Here is a 14,770-nt window from a genome sequence, read left to right on the forward strand (position 1 = left end):
TGTAGAACTGTTTTATGGTAATGGTGTATGCAATGTTGTAATAACTGAAGTCCAACCCGTTTGGTTCAGTTAGCAATATTAGCCGTAGAAAGGTTAATCTAACCTTACGCCTATCAAATGTTATTTCGATATGTTTAAAAGTGCCACAAAGTATCGTCAAGATCCTGGTCACGGCTCCAATATAAAATGAATGGTTTCTACTTACGAAATTGTAACCATGTTTACTGATCTTGGGACTATTTACGTCTTACAATCTGAATACTGTTGAAGAATAAACAAAATACAAAATCTATTAGAAGTGTGAAGAAATAGACATATTATTTTTATAACCAACAACACGTAACACTGAATACGGATGACGATATTAGGCTCTTTAAAGTATAAGAAACTCTCCATAGTGCTAAAATGTTTATACACAACTACATGTAACCTAACATTTTCATCTCCTCAGCAATACATTAACTGTACTCTAATTCTACAAAACTTAGAACTTTGGTTCCGTATTTCCAGCAATATCACAGCTAGCTACCTAGAGGAAATGTACGCTAAATAAAAAATTTCATTCTGATGTAATGACATTGTTCCGAATGACTCCGGTTAGAAACAACCCCTATAGACGAATCCAGTAAGCTGTTTTTATCGTTATCAATGCTGCCAGTTTTAGGCTACTAACTTCTTGTACAAATGTCTTGTATTAAAAGTTTTCTTTTTGCCTTAAATTTGCGACCATGCAGCGCTGCGAACAACAATAACTTACACACACTGTTTAAACATATGTGTTATATAATTTTGCATAAATGACAATGTTACTGATTTCCCTGTACAATTTTTCCGTTATGTTTGTTTTATATGATAACACACCAGGTGTAGTCTGAACATGGTGGATATGTGTGGGAGGGTAACATAAACACGTATGTCGTGGTGATTGTACCATTTATTATACCGTCAGTATACAGCGGGTATATCGGTCAGACACATGCACCTCAATACGTAGAGTTCAGTGGGATTGCCGGTGAGAGATAGCTCAAGTATTTGTTACGAGTCTACATGTACAAAATCAATATAATATGCACGAGTTGTGCCCCTTTAAAGGTTGAGATGTCGTTCGTAATGAAAAGAAAATGATTACAATGTTTAAAATATTGAAAATTCAAGCAATTCAAAATTGGTGCAAAAAACATCGTAAATGCTGTTTCGGGCACTGTAGTGTCAGTCCGAGAATTCATAAAATAGTTAACAGAATTTGTACACTTTACGGAAAATATCATTTCACGTGAATGTCGCCATTAGGAGGGAATCGAACCTCTACATCAGCTACTGCAATACTGTATATAATACACGAACGATACATGTCAACATACAAAAGCAGTTTCTCGTGGCCGGGTGAAAACAACTTATATACACATGCGGGGCCTATATTTCTTTCTAATGTGGAGTTGTCTCTCTTTGGTCTTACAACGATGACGAACTTTGAAAGCTAGTACTAAAATGTGTACATAAATATATCTTTAAACCCCTATTTATTTAAGAAATAAATTGATGAATGGATTAAAAGGTATGGCCAATAGATAATGCACAAATATAACAGGCGATTTTTTTTTTATCTATTACACAATGCAAGCAGAATTAGTCAGACGAGATCTGAGATATAACGTGTATTTTTATCGACTTAAGGACCAACCAATCAGAATGCCAGAGATGTCGATAGGGGGCGGAGTTATACCGGGTGCATTTGTTGGTTTGAACTTTCAGTTTACGAGAGAATTGTGTAGCATGTGTTTGTGTGTACACGGACCTACAACACAGTGAACGTGCATTATATATAGAAGTGTCCGATAGTACCTAGGATAACTGTGTTGTTATATCAACACGGAATAATGTCTTAGTGTGTATCTATAGCGGAATTATTAATTGTATAGTGTGTGACCAGTGTTGTGTGTGATTCATAGATAACTAATTACACCTGACTTCTTTATGACAACAGACATGTAACCACGTACCCGTTAAGATCGACTAGAACTGTACGGAATACATACCTAAGTACTATGACAGGTACCGTACCGTTAGATCTTAGACAGCAGCACCCGTAAACAGCCAGGTAAGAGATAAATATGGATGACAGGTGCTCGAGCGACGGAGACGACTCGGAGTGTGAGGATTTAAGGTCGCTCCCTAGGGACCCCTGTTATCGATGTGAAAAACGTGTGTATCCGGTGGAGAAAGTGGATGTGGGGGTTCTGTTCCACAGGCGGTGTTTCCGGTGTCGTGTATGTGGATTACAAATGACCTTGAAGACGTTCCACTGGGACCAGGAAAATACCCCAGATGTCTATTGCAATGTCCATCTCACCCGAATGGTGGGTTCCATTGACAAGGACGCTATGGGGATCCAATCAGCCCTTAAAGCCCCTAAACGAGGGATTAACGCTAATGAGCAGGTAGGTCTCTTTTAACTTAGTTACTGGTACCTGTCGTACCCGACCACAGTATTCCGACTCGTTGCCTTGTTTGGCATTGTACATGTCGTAATACTGCACAAATGTATCCGCTGTATATAACAAAAGGATCAATATTGTATATAGTGCACTAATTAATACAGAATTTCAATATCCCCACCTAAAGTCGAGCTTTTATTGGAGGATATATAGGATGTCCAGAGTTTACCTTATCCGTCTAATATGACATATTACCAAACAAGAACACACGTAATGAATGTTCAGGTGAGACATGTGTTACCTGTATTATCAGGTGTGCACATCAATGTTTCATACGATTATGTACGTAACAGTACAAATAGCGTATCTGAGTGTGTCGGTTGCCATCATTAATGGTAAAGTCAAGCTCTTGTGGAAATTACGTGGAATTTAACGTTTTATAAACAAGTTATCTTGCTGCTTGTTAAATTCAGCTCAGGGTCCGTTACTTACAAAAACGCACTATAGCCACTTTTAATAACTATATAACTAGCACATCTTCAGAGCTTTTATACAGATAAAGCACGGACAGGACAACCGAAACCATAATACTGTCCTACGCATCCACGTAAATTATCGTTAGTGGCTTTTGTCAGAAACAATTACAGTTGACATCAAATTATTGTGATAAAGCGACGATCCTTTCCGCATCCACCTCTCATGGTAACAGCAACCAATTCCAGGAGGAGGCAAAGTGTGTTTTGATCGATGTCTAGTGCAGGTTTCTCCCACACCGGCAGGACAGTATCGCGAGCAACCTGTCGGAAACACGACGACAGACCTTCATTTCTCAATGTTGGAAGATGTTGTGAATGTTATGAATACAATGTCTTTAAAATGTGCAATGAACGCCTGGCGAAAATCGATAAAACCTGTTATAATATCTGACGTCAAGTTATAGAACGATAAGACGATGTACACCACCTTGTACACGTATATCGTGACCTTGACGTGTGTAGAACGTGTCGTCAAGGTGAAACGGTGCACATGCGGCGTTACCATACAAGTATATGTGGGAACACGACTTACTTTTGTTATTCATTTGAGAGCTCAGTGACCGTTCTCTTAAACTAAGGGTATCATACGTATTATCTTTGTTTGATTGTACAGATTCAGTTCAGTATGTGAAAGGTAAAAAAACCCATGTCAAACGAAGATTTTATTTTATAGTTTCCAGTGTTTTTTTGGTATCCTATGATGTCAAAAATGTATACGGCTTCCAGTATTTGAGTGTTAGACAACGATTTGTACACAATCAAAAATAAGGAAGTCCGACAAAAAATTGTAAAAGTATAAGACTGTTATCATCACGTCAGACATGACTGTACACATCTTGGTACAGATTCCAGTCTATTAGTATATGACGAAACTAGACAAAGAAGATTCATTTCAAAATACTGATCAGTCGTATAATTTTAAGGTCTGCGATTATGGTCAGTTTAGCAGACTAGCATGACATGCATATGAAACAATCAACCAAAGTACAACAACGCTTGTTACGGAGTAGTCCCTCCCAATACCTGAGTTAGTACCGAATGGTACCCTGCCGTCTCCAATACTTTGCCCTAAATGTGACAACGTCGTCTGGGGCTGCTTGGACATGTGTCACGCGACACATTCTCCAACACCCTACAGGTACCCCGTGTAATTATCGGGGTTCAACCTGTCATAATCCGGGTCACGATCCGTAGCCGGAAGCTCTTCCGAGTCATCGTTACGTACACGGTGTAAGATTACGTATAATTTCGATGACCTTCCAAATGGTCATTTCTTTTCAGTATTGCGATCAGTGTACAAAGAAGTAAATTGGTGGAACTCTGTGATGTAATTGTCATTCAGGTTTGTCAGTGACGTGGGGACATCTGCTGTATTGATAGACAACCAGGTATATTTCCAGGTACACGCTACTAGGGTTCACATATACACGTTATCATTATTTTACCTCAATTAACGCTAATATAATAGAGTATGAAAAGTTAACGCAACATACTGGATCTACGTTAATTTCCTCGTCGTTAGTTTACTGCAGGAGTGATGTCTACCACAGGAAAGAGCTTGATTTAAAATCATATCGAATGGTAAAACGTTACTTTAATATTGAACATACATTGATCGGGACGAGTCCTGGTGTCCAAAATCTGTATATGATGCTAACCTTGGTTTAGTTTTGAATGTTGGTGCTCAGCGAAAATTGGCCAATTGTTTAACCTCAAAAGTTCCCACTTCAGATTTTCGTATATCACGTTAAGCATTATCATCAGCTCTTGCTGTTTTTGATTCTAAAAGGGTGCACACGGAGTAGTCTTATAGCTTCGCTATGTGCTTCAAAATCCCGTCTCGATGGATTTATTGATATTATTTGTGTGTACTAGTGAATATAGGGGGTATACTTCAAAATAGGTAACGTGGGTTTTACACGTGTCTTGACGTATACAGACATACCTTTGCATAATTTAAGGATTGACGTCTGTCAGAGTGCAGTTACAGCCAATATGAATGCAATCTGCGTCGCTGTAACGGTGGGAGTGGTTTCTAACACTGACGTCACGGAAACCGTGGTATGTGACCAGATAATGCAGACTGCAGTTACTGTCCAGTAACTGCAGTCTGACTTTCCATAGAGTTAATGGAAAATGGGAAGGGCATATGCAAATATATAATAATATAATTCGATTGTAGCATATTTACGATATATTTTGTTGAATAAACTGCTACATGTATAGATGCGCTGTATATAAAGCCAACTTTCGTAGGCTTTATTACGGGTTAAGCATATCAAGTTTTGTAATTCTTACACTTATCTCGATCTTAATTTGATATCTCTGTTGAAGAAATGTTCAGATTTTCTTTGACACTACAATAACAGCCGAACCGTTTTCTATCATTCTGATAGTGAAATACTACAGAAAATCAGATTGGACACGTATTTAAAGCTTGGTATGACGATGTTCAAAGTATTTTGACAAAATTATAATACAATGTTAAATCCTTAAATCATACCTTTGCGTTGCATTCGTTATATTACAATGCAATTGTAACACGACTTTGCATATGAAATATCACATATGCAATGTATTGCTACAGTGGTATATCATTATAACACACCTTTTTGATCACACCTTTTCGATACTGTCCCGTTGTCTTGGTGACCCAATTTTCACTGCACCTTTGTTGTTGCGAGTACACGTGCAGGGAAACACACATTTCTTCGCGTGCATTGTATATGTCTGTGCATCCATGTATGAAGCACGTGTAATCACCAGAACAGCCGGTTTCCTCATGTCAGCATGTAACAGCTGTAGACTTTAATGACGATCAACCACACCATGAATAACAAATACCAAAAACAAATTCGGCTGAAATGCTATCACCGTTTATGATTTGTAGATTTTGAATAATTCAATAAATACTTTAATGATAACAAAAAACGGCCTTGTAACGTGTTGTTGGATGTAGAATAGGTCCGAGAGAGAAATAATACCGGTTTATGTTCATTGGTCGGTTTATTTAGACTACATGCCATCTGCTCTCATCAAGGTGATGTAAATAATACGTGATTGTGACGGAGACACAGGTCGGACTTAGGACAAAGGCTTTTGTACGGTGTACAAGTGTATGCCTCGATTTTTATGATTTAGGAGAAGATATTGATTTACCAATTACAATTAGTGACAGGCATATGCCAATACAGGTATTGTAATATCTCCGCTGACAGTTACCTGATAATTACACAGCGGAAGAAGTAAATAATAGGACTTAACCGAACATATTCCCGCGTTATTTGTCTTCATTCCTGTTCAGAAACCTATGAATATAAATAGGACACTTACTAATAATTCTAAAATCGGAACTGGTGATGCTATATGTTTCCTTAAGTCAAGCTTGTATTAAATGATGATTATTAACCCACACATACGTCATTGTAACTTCTTTATGTTTTATGATTTTTTTTTATGTCATTTAGAAAATTAACCGAAAAATCCTAACGACAGGATGCCATGAGTAGTGTTTTAGATAGGGATATACATGCTGTGTCACCTTCGAGCTAAAAATAGATCCTGCGTCATACCAATTACAAACGTAAGTGGATATTGAACTTGTCCTCCAAGACTAGGGCTAAAAGAGTCGTTGGTAATTTGGTGGACGTAGGGACATGTATAACACAGTTTACGTAGGAAGTACCGTATGTTTACATTAGGGTGTGTAGTGGACAGTGCCCTCCCCAGTGTGACTTAATTAGATTTTAACGAGGCAGTTTGTATTGACATATTGAACCATAGGGACCTGATATTTTGTTACAGCCATATTTGGACCTAAACTACTATCATTGTGGTTGTCATTTTTACCGAAAGTTGATCGAAACCTGTAAATCATGTAAAATTACTCTGAACAACTTAGGTCCAAATATAGCTGTAACAAATTGTCAGCTCCGTGTGGTTTCTTACTATACGTTGATTAACAGTTACAGGTGAGAACGTCAACGAAACGCAACGAGTTTGCTTCATAATATCATACATATGTTTGTATGCTATATATCGTCTTAAAAGCATCACAACCGACAACGACAGGTCGATGATGTTTCAGAATTCCGGAAATTAGAATCAGAGCTTCCCTTCTTTGAATGTATTTACCTATTAACAAAGAATCGAAGTACCAGTGACAGTGCGGATACATCTCCGAAATATGATCTTTCACCTCTCGATACAATAAAGCTTTTCTACACAGAAGATATGGGTGTAGAGGTATTGCATTTCGTAAATGGTACGGATGATGTACATGTAGTCTGTCCAATGTTCGATGCACGCCCGCTCATTACTTACGAAATTCATTTCATAATCTCAATGTTATTATCAGACTATTATTTTCTGCAAACTTAATGTATATATCGGTAATTATAACACCCAGAATGACGCATGTCTTAATAGAAATTAATGTCGGCAGTAAAACTGTTCAGTTTTCTACCTGAGCGTCGTGGATACGCTGTGAACTGTTTCTATGACAAACACTCCCTACCTCGTGTTCGTCTAAGGTGAGGATTGGATATCGATCTGTGATCTACGAGTATTAGTCATACCTGTAGATCGATCATGTTCTCATGTCAGTACAGGTACTCTCAGGTCAGCATACAGATGTAAATCAATCAAGGTATGCATTCTTGTACCTGAAACTGGGTCAAACCGTTTCCTATCAAGAATAAAAACTACATCACCATTTTTGTTGGCCTTATTGAGGACATTTGAATTTAGCATTCAGTTGGAAAGTCCATATAGAAACAATTTTGGTGGTGACGTAATGTTTTGTTTATTGTACGATACCACGTTGGAGTCTCACTGATGACGCACGTGTCCATTGTTTATGTGTAATAATGACCAAAGAAGATCTAGGGACAGTGAATAAATAAACGTCAGCGAACTGAACGACATAACCGATTTCTTTATAATGAAAATAAAAACCGTTTTTAAGTCAATTGAAATGTTAAATAACATTTTAAATGTTCTCAAAATGATTAATAGACAATTGGAGTGGCAGTAAGATCTCTTGTGGATGAAATGTTTGGTGGTGAGATGTTTGGTATGTGAGATATTTGGTATGTGAGATGTTTGGTGGGTGAGATGTTTGGTGGGGTGGGTGAGATGTTTGGTGGGTTAGATGTTTAGTGGGTTAGATGTTTGGTTGGGTTAGATGTTTGGTGGTGACATATTTGGTAGGTTAGATGTTTGGTCGTGAGATGTTTGGTGGGTGAGATGTTTGGTGGGTGAGATGTTTGGTATGTGAGATGTTTGGTGGGTGAGATGTTCGGTGGGGAGATGTTTGGTGGGTGAGATGTTTGGTGGTGAAATGTTTGGTTGTGAGATGTTTGGTGGGCGAGATGTTTGGTGGTTACATGTTTGGTTGTGAGATGTTTGGTGGGCGAGATGTTTGGTGGGCGAGATGTTTGGTGGTTACATGTTTGGTTGTGAGATGTTTGGTGGGAGAGATGTTTGGTGGGTGAGATGTTTGGTTGGTGAGATGTTTGGTGGGTGAGATGGTTGGTGTGTGAGATGTTTGGTGGGTGAGATGTGTGGGTGAGATGTTTGGTGGGTGAGGTGTTTGGTGGGTTCGATGTTTGGTGGTGACATATTTGGTAGGTTAGATGTTTGGTCGTGAGATGTTTGGTGGGTGAGATGTGTGGTGGGGGAGATGTTTGGTGGGGGAGTTGTTTGGTGGTGAGATGTTTGGTGGTGAGATGTTTTGTGGGTGAGATGTTTGGTAGGTGAGATGTTTGGTGTGTGAGATGTTTGGTGGGTGAGATGTTCAGTGGTGAGATGTTTGGTGGGTGAGATGGTTGGTGTGTGAGATGTTTGGTGGGTGAGATGTGTGGGTGAGATGTTTGGTGGGTGAAATGTTGGGTGGTGAGATGTTTGGTGGGTGAGATGGTTGGTGGGTGAGATGTTTGGTGGGTGAGATGTTTGGTGGGTGAGATGTTCGGTGGTGAGATGTTTGGTGGGTGAGATGTTTGGTGGGTTAGATGTTTGGTGGTGACATATTTGGTGGGTTAGATGTTTGGTCGTGAGATGTTTGGTAGGTGAGACGTTTGGTGGTGACATGTTTGGTTGTTAGATGTTTAGTGGTGAGATGTTTGGTGGGTGAGATGTTTGGTGGGTGAGATGTTTGGTGGGTGAGATGTTTGGTGGTGAAATGTTTGATGGTGAGATGTTTGGTGGTGAGATGTTTGGTGGGCTGAGATGTTTGGTAGGTGAGATGTTTGGTTGTGAGATGTTTGGTTGTGAGATGTTTGGTGGGGGAGATGTTTGGTGGGTGAGATGTTTGGGGGGTGAGCTGTTTGGTGGGTGAGATGTTTGGTGGGTGAGATGTTTGGTATGTGAGATGTTTGGTGGGTGAGATGTTTGGTGGTGACATGTTTGGTTGTGAGATGTTTGGTGGGTGAGATGTTTGGTGGGGGAGATGTTTGGTGGGGGAGATGTTTGGTGGGTGAGATGTTTGGGGGGTGAGATGTTTGGTGGGTGAGATGTTTGGGGGGTGAGATGTTTGGCGGGTGAGATGTTTGGTGGTGAGATGATTGGTGGTGAGATGTTTGGTGGGTGAGATGTTTGTCGGGTGAGATGTTTGGTGGGTGAGATGTTTGGTGGTGAAATGTTTGATGGTGGGATGTTTGGTGGTGAGATGTTTGGTGGGCTGAGATGTTTGGCAGGTGAGATGTTTGGTTGTGAGATGTTTGGTTGTGAGATGTTTGGTGGGTGAGATGTTTGGTGGGGAGATAATTGGTGGTGAGATGTTTGGTGGTGAGATAATTGATGGGTGAGATGTTTGATGGTGAGATGTTGGGTGGTGAGATGTTTGGTGGTGAGATGTTTGGTGAGATAATTGGTGGTGAGATGTTTGGTGGGGGAGATGTTTGGTGGGTGAGATGTTTGGTGGTGAGATAATTGGTGGTGAGATGTTTGGTGGTGAGATAATTGATGGGTGAGATGTTTGATGGTGAGATGTTTGGTGGTGAGATGTTTGGTGGTGAGATGTTTGGTGGGTGAGATGTTTGGTGGTGAGATGTTTGGTGGTGAGATGTTTGGTGGGTGATATGTTTGGTGGTGAGATGTTTGGTGGTGAGATGTTTGGTGGGTGAGATGTTTGGTGGTGAGATGTTTGGTGGGCTGAGATAATTGGTGGTGAGATGTTTTGTGGGTGAGATGTTTGGTGGGTGAGATGTTTGGTGGGTGAGATGTAAGGTGGTGAGATAATTGGTGGTGAGATGTTTGGTGGGTGAGATGTTTGTAGGTGAGATAATTGATGGTGAGATGTTTGGTGGTGAGATGTTTGGTGGTGAGATGTTTGGTTGGTGAGATGTTTGGTTGGTGAGATGTTTGGTGGGTGAGATGTTTGGTTTTGAGATGTTTGGTGGGTGAGATGTTTGGTGGGTGAGATGTTTGGTGGCGAGATGTTTGGTGGGTGAGATGTTTGGTGGTGAGATGTTTGGTTGGTGAGATCTGTAAGAGGTTACGTCAGTTGAACATTTACATTTTATAGAGAAATATTCGTTTTGAGTGCCTTACACATATTCGACATTCAATAGCAATTTGCCAATTAAGTATTTTATCCGAACATTATCTTATCCGTTAATACTGGACCAGCGACACTGTTTTACACACTGCTATGTCCTGGTTCTATATATGGTTACAGCCTATCACTACCAGTTATAGTCCCACAATTAAAGACAACAGGACCGTCTGAGGTAATTTCTATAACGAGAAAGTATCAAATGACAGCACTGTGTCTTAAATAAAGGTCTGTAGAGGAAGATTATGTCACAGGAAGTTTACAAGCGTTTATAACGCTAATCTATACATCAAAGTAGATCACCTGGCGTCACACAAACACACTATCTTATCTCGTGTCAAGGTCACATACATATCTTGTGACCACGTGCAGTAATCACCTACAACAACTCAACTTCTGTTTTTATCTGTAAATATTCTTGTGAAATAACATTTGAACGTAAATGAACTATATCGACTACGCATCTTCGGGGAAACAATTATGAGAGTCGAGGGTTTTTTCCGTGTCCTCCGCTTTGGGGACATTGATTATTGTTCTGCTACCCAAACGGCAATACTTGGGATCTGTATCATTTCTCTTCCCAGTTCTATAATCTTTTTGGCGATTCTCTTTAATCAGGCACTCCAATCTTCACGATCACCAATACACATATGCTTTATTGATATGGGTCACAGCACACATAAACATATCAGAATAGCATATGTGTATTTCAGATATTTGCAACGAACTCCTGTACTAAGACCTTAGCTGTTGGGAGGACTTTAAATCACAAACTAAAACTACAATTGTACTATCCGAATGTAAATACATAGTATTTAACTCTGTGCCTCACCGTCTATACTCAACATTCAGTGTCTTATTTATACTTTATGCAGTTATATTAAAAATTAGAAGAGAGCAAGGAAATATATCCTTAAACTATTATAATAAAAACGGAAAAGCTGCGGTGCTAATGCCATGTGTAGCTTAGGTATTCTATCAGGTATAATACAAACTGTGTAGGTCACCGGTGCCACGACCGAGTACGCTGTGTTGTGTGGGAGACGAATCAATGAACGGATGAGTTGTCTAATCGTGTCTCGTTAAATATTAATTAGCCAAGTTTATCATTTTCACCTGAGCCTGCACCAGATGACATCACTAACATGTGAAAAATGCATGTAACTCATGGCCAGACGGGTCGATAAATTGTACGGAAGTACGTCAGGGCCGGTATCCGCTGTTTGCTGATGTGAACCTGATTGTTATAAAACGTCAAACAATCGCCCCAGGACTTCAATTAAATATTTATATTTTTATGTGATTAAATATACATTTCGAAACCTTTTACTAACATTTTGTGCTGAAAAAAAATACACGTCTCTTGTTTACGACAGATACACAGAAACACTCCTTCCTTTTCTACACCCATCGATAGACGACAAATCGTTTGATCCTCACTAGACACGACACGACCGTCTCCTCCACAGTCTTCAGTACCCTGGACCAGCTCCACAGGTTTAGGACGAGACCTTCACTTACACCTAAAACCTACACATGTAAAGCATATATACAGTTTAATAACATACAAGTAAAACTATACAGCTACAATAATATCCCTAAAACATATATACCTAAAACATATATTTCGAAAATTATACATAAAATTTAAAACTATACATCTAAAACCCCTATAACCCGAAAACTGTATCCCTTAAACTGTACAACTGAAACTATACCCCTAAAACTGTATTCCTAAAACTATACCCCTTAAACTAAACTCCTACAAATATACCACTGTAACTGTACAACTGAAACTAAACTCCTACAAATATACCACTACAACTATACACCTGTAACTAAACTCCTACAAATATACCACTGTAACTGTACACCAGAAACTATACTCCTTCAAATATACCACTGTAACTGTACACCTGAAACTATACTCCTACAAATATACCACTGTAACTGTACACCTGAAACTATACTCCTACACATATACCACTGTAACTGTACACCTGAAACTAAACTCCTACAAATATACCACTGTAACTGTACACCTGAAACTATACTCCTACAAATATACAATTGTAACTATACACCAGAAACTATACTCCTAAAAATATACCACTGTAACTGTACACCTGAAACTATACTACTACAAATATACCACTGTAACTGTACACCTGAAACTATACTACTACAAATATACCACTGTAACTATACACCTGAAACTTTACTACTACAAATATACCAATGTAACTGTACACCTGAAACTATACTACTACAAATATACCACTGTATCTGTACACCTGAAACTATACTCCTACACATATACCACTGAAACTGTACACCTGAAACTATACGCCTACAAATATACCACTGTAACTATACACATGAAACTATACTACTACAAATATACCACTGAAACTATACACCTGAAACTATACTACTTCAAACATACCACTGTAACTATACACCTGAAACTATACTACTACACATATACCACTGTAACTGTACAACTGAAACTTTACTACTACAAAGATACCAATGTAACTGTACACCTGAAACTAAACTACTACAAATATACCACTGTGACTATACACCTGAAACTATACTACTTCAAACATACCACTGTAACTATACACCTGAAACTATAATCCTACACATATACCACTGTAACTGTACTCCTGGAACTATACTCCTACACATATACCACTGAAACTGTACACCTGAAACTATAGTACTACAAATATACCACTGTAACTTTACACCTGGAACTATACTACTACAAATATACTACTGTAACTGTACACCTGAAACTATACTCCTACACATATACCACTGTAACTGTACACCTGAGACTATACTACTACAAATATACCACTGTAACTTTACACCTGAAACTATACTACTACAAATATACCACTGTAACTGAACACCTGAAACTATACTACTACAAATATACCACTGTAACTGTACACCTGAAACTTTACTACTACAAATATACCAATGTAACTGTACACCTGAAACTATACTACTACAAATATACCACTGTATCTGTACACCTGAAACTATACTCCTACAAGTATACCACTGTAACTGTACTCCTGGAACTATATTCCTACAAATATACCACTGTAACTGTACACCTGAAACTATACTACTACAAACATACCACTGTAACTGTACACCTGAAACTATACTCATACAAATATACCACTGTAACTGTACACCTGAAACTATACTACTACAAACATACCACTGTAACTGTACACCTGAAACTATACTACTACAAACATACCACTGTAACTGTACACCTGAAACTATACTACTACAAATATACCCCTGTATCTGTACACCTGAAACTATACTCCTACAAATATACCACTGTAACTGTACACCTGAAACTATACTACTACAAATATACCACTGTAACTGTACACCTGAAAGTATACTACTACAAATATACCACTGTAACTATACACCTGAAAGTATACTACTACAAATATACCACTGTAACTGTACACCTGAAACTAAACCCTTAAACTGTACACCTGGAACTATACCACTAAAACTATACCACTGAAACTGGACCCCTAAAACTATACCCTTAAAACTATACCACTGAAACTGGACCCCTAAAACTATACCCCTAAAGCTATACCACTGAAACTAAATCACTAAAACTATACCCCTATAACTATACCACTGAGACTGGACCCCTAAAACTATACCCCTAAAACTATACCACTGAAACTATACCCCTAAAACTATACTCCTAAAACTATACCCCTAAAACTATACCCCTAAAACTATACTCCTACAAATATACCACTGTAACTGTACACCTGAAACTATACCAGTATATGACGTACTAGTTTTGTTACCTTAGGTGTACAGGTATATGACGTACTACCTATGTTACCTGTACAGGTATATGACGTACTAGCTATGTTCCTGTACAGGAATATGATGTATAGCTATGTTACCTGTACAGGTATATGACGTACTAGCAATGTTCCTGTACAGGAATATGACGTTTAGCTATGCTACCTGTACAGCTACATGACGTACTACCTATGTTACCGGTACAGGTATATGCCGTGCTAGCTATATTCCTGTACAGGAAGATGACGTATAGCTATGTTACATGTACAGGTATATGACGAACTAGCTATGTGACATGTACAGGTATATGACGTACTAGCTATGTTACCTGTACAGGTATATGGCGTATAGCTATGCTACCTGTACAGCTA

General features: G+C 38.7%; 1 protein-coding gene across 1 annotated transcript in view; it reads left to right on the forward strand.

The window, feature by feature from the left end:
* The first annotated feature begins 1,752 nt into the window (after nt 1-1,752).
* The window catches only part of LOC110442735 (hillarin-like), a 78,579-nt gene continuing 65,561 nt past the window's right edge, over nt 1,753-14,770 (forward strand). The window contains exon 1 of the mRNA XM_021486480.1: nt 1,753-2,438. Coding sequence (XP_021342155.1) covers nt 2,112-2,438 — 327 coding nt within the window. The 5' untranslated portion in view covers nt 1,753-2,111. The remainder of the gene's footprint in view (nt 2,439-14,770) is intronic.

This window comes from Mizuhopecten yessoensis, unplaced genomic scaffold, assembly GCF_002113885.1.
Source record: "Mizuhopecten yessoensis strain PY_sf001 unplaced genomic scaffold, ASM211388v2 scaffold716295, whole genome shotgun sequence".
NCBI lineage: Eukaryota > Metazoa > Mollusca > Bivalvia > Pectinida > Pectinidae > Mizuhopecten > Mizuhopecten yessoensis.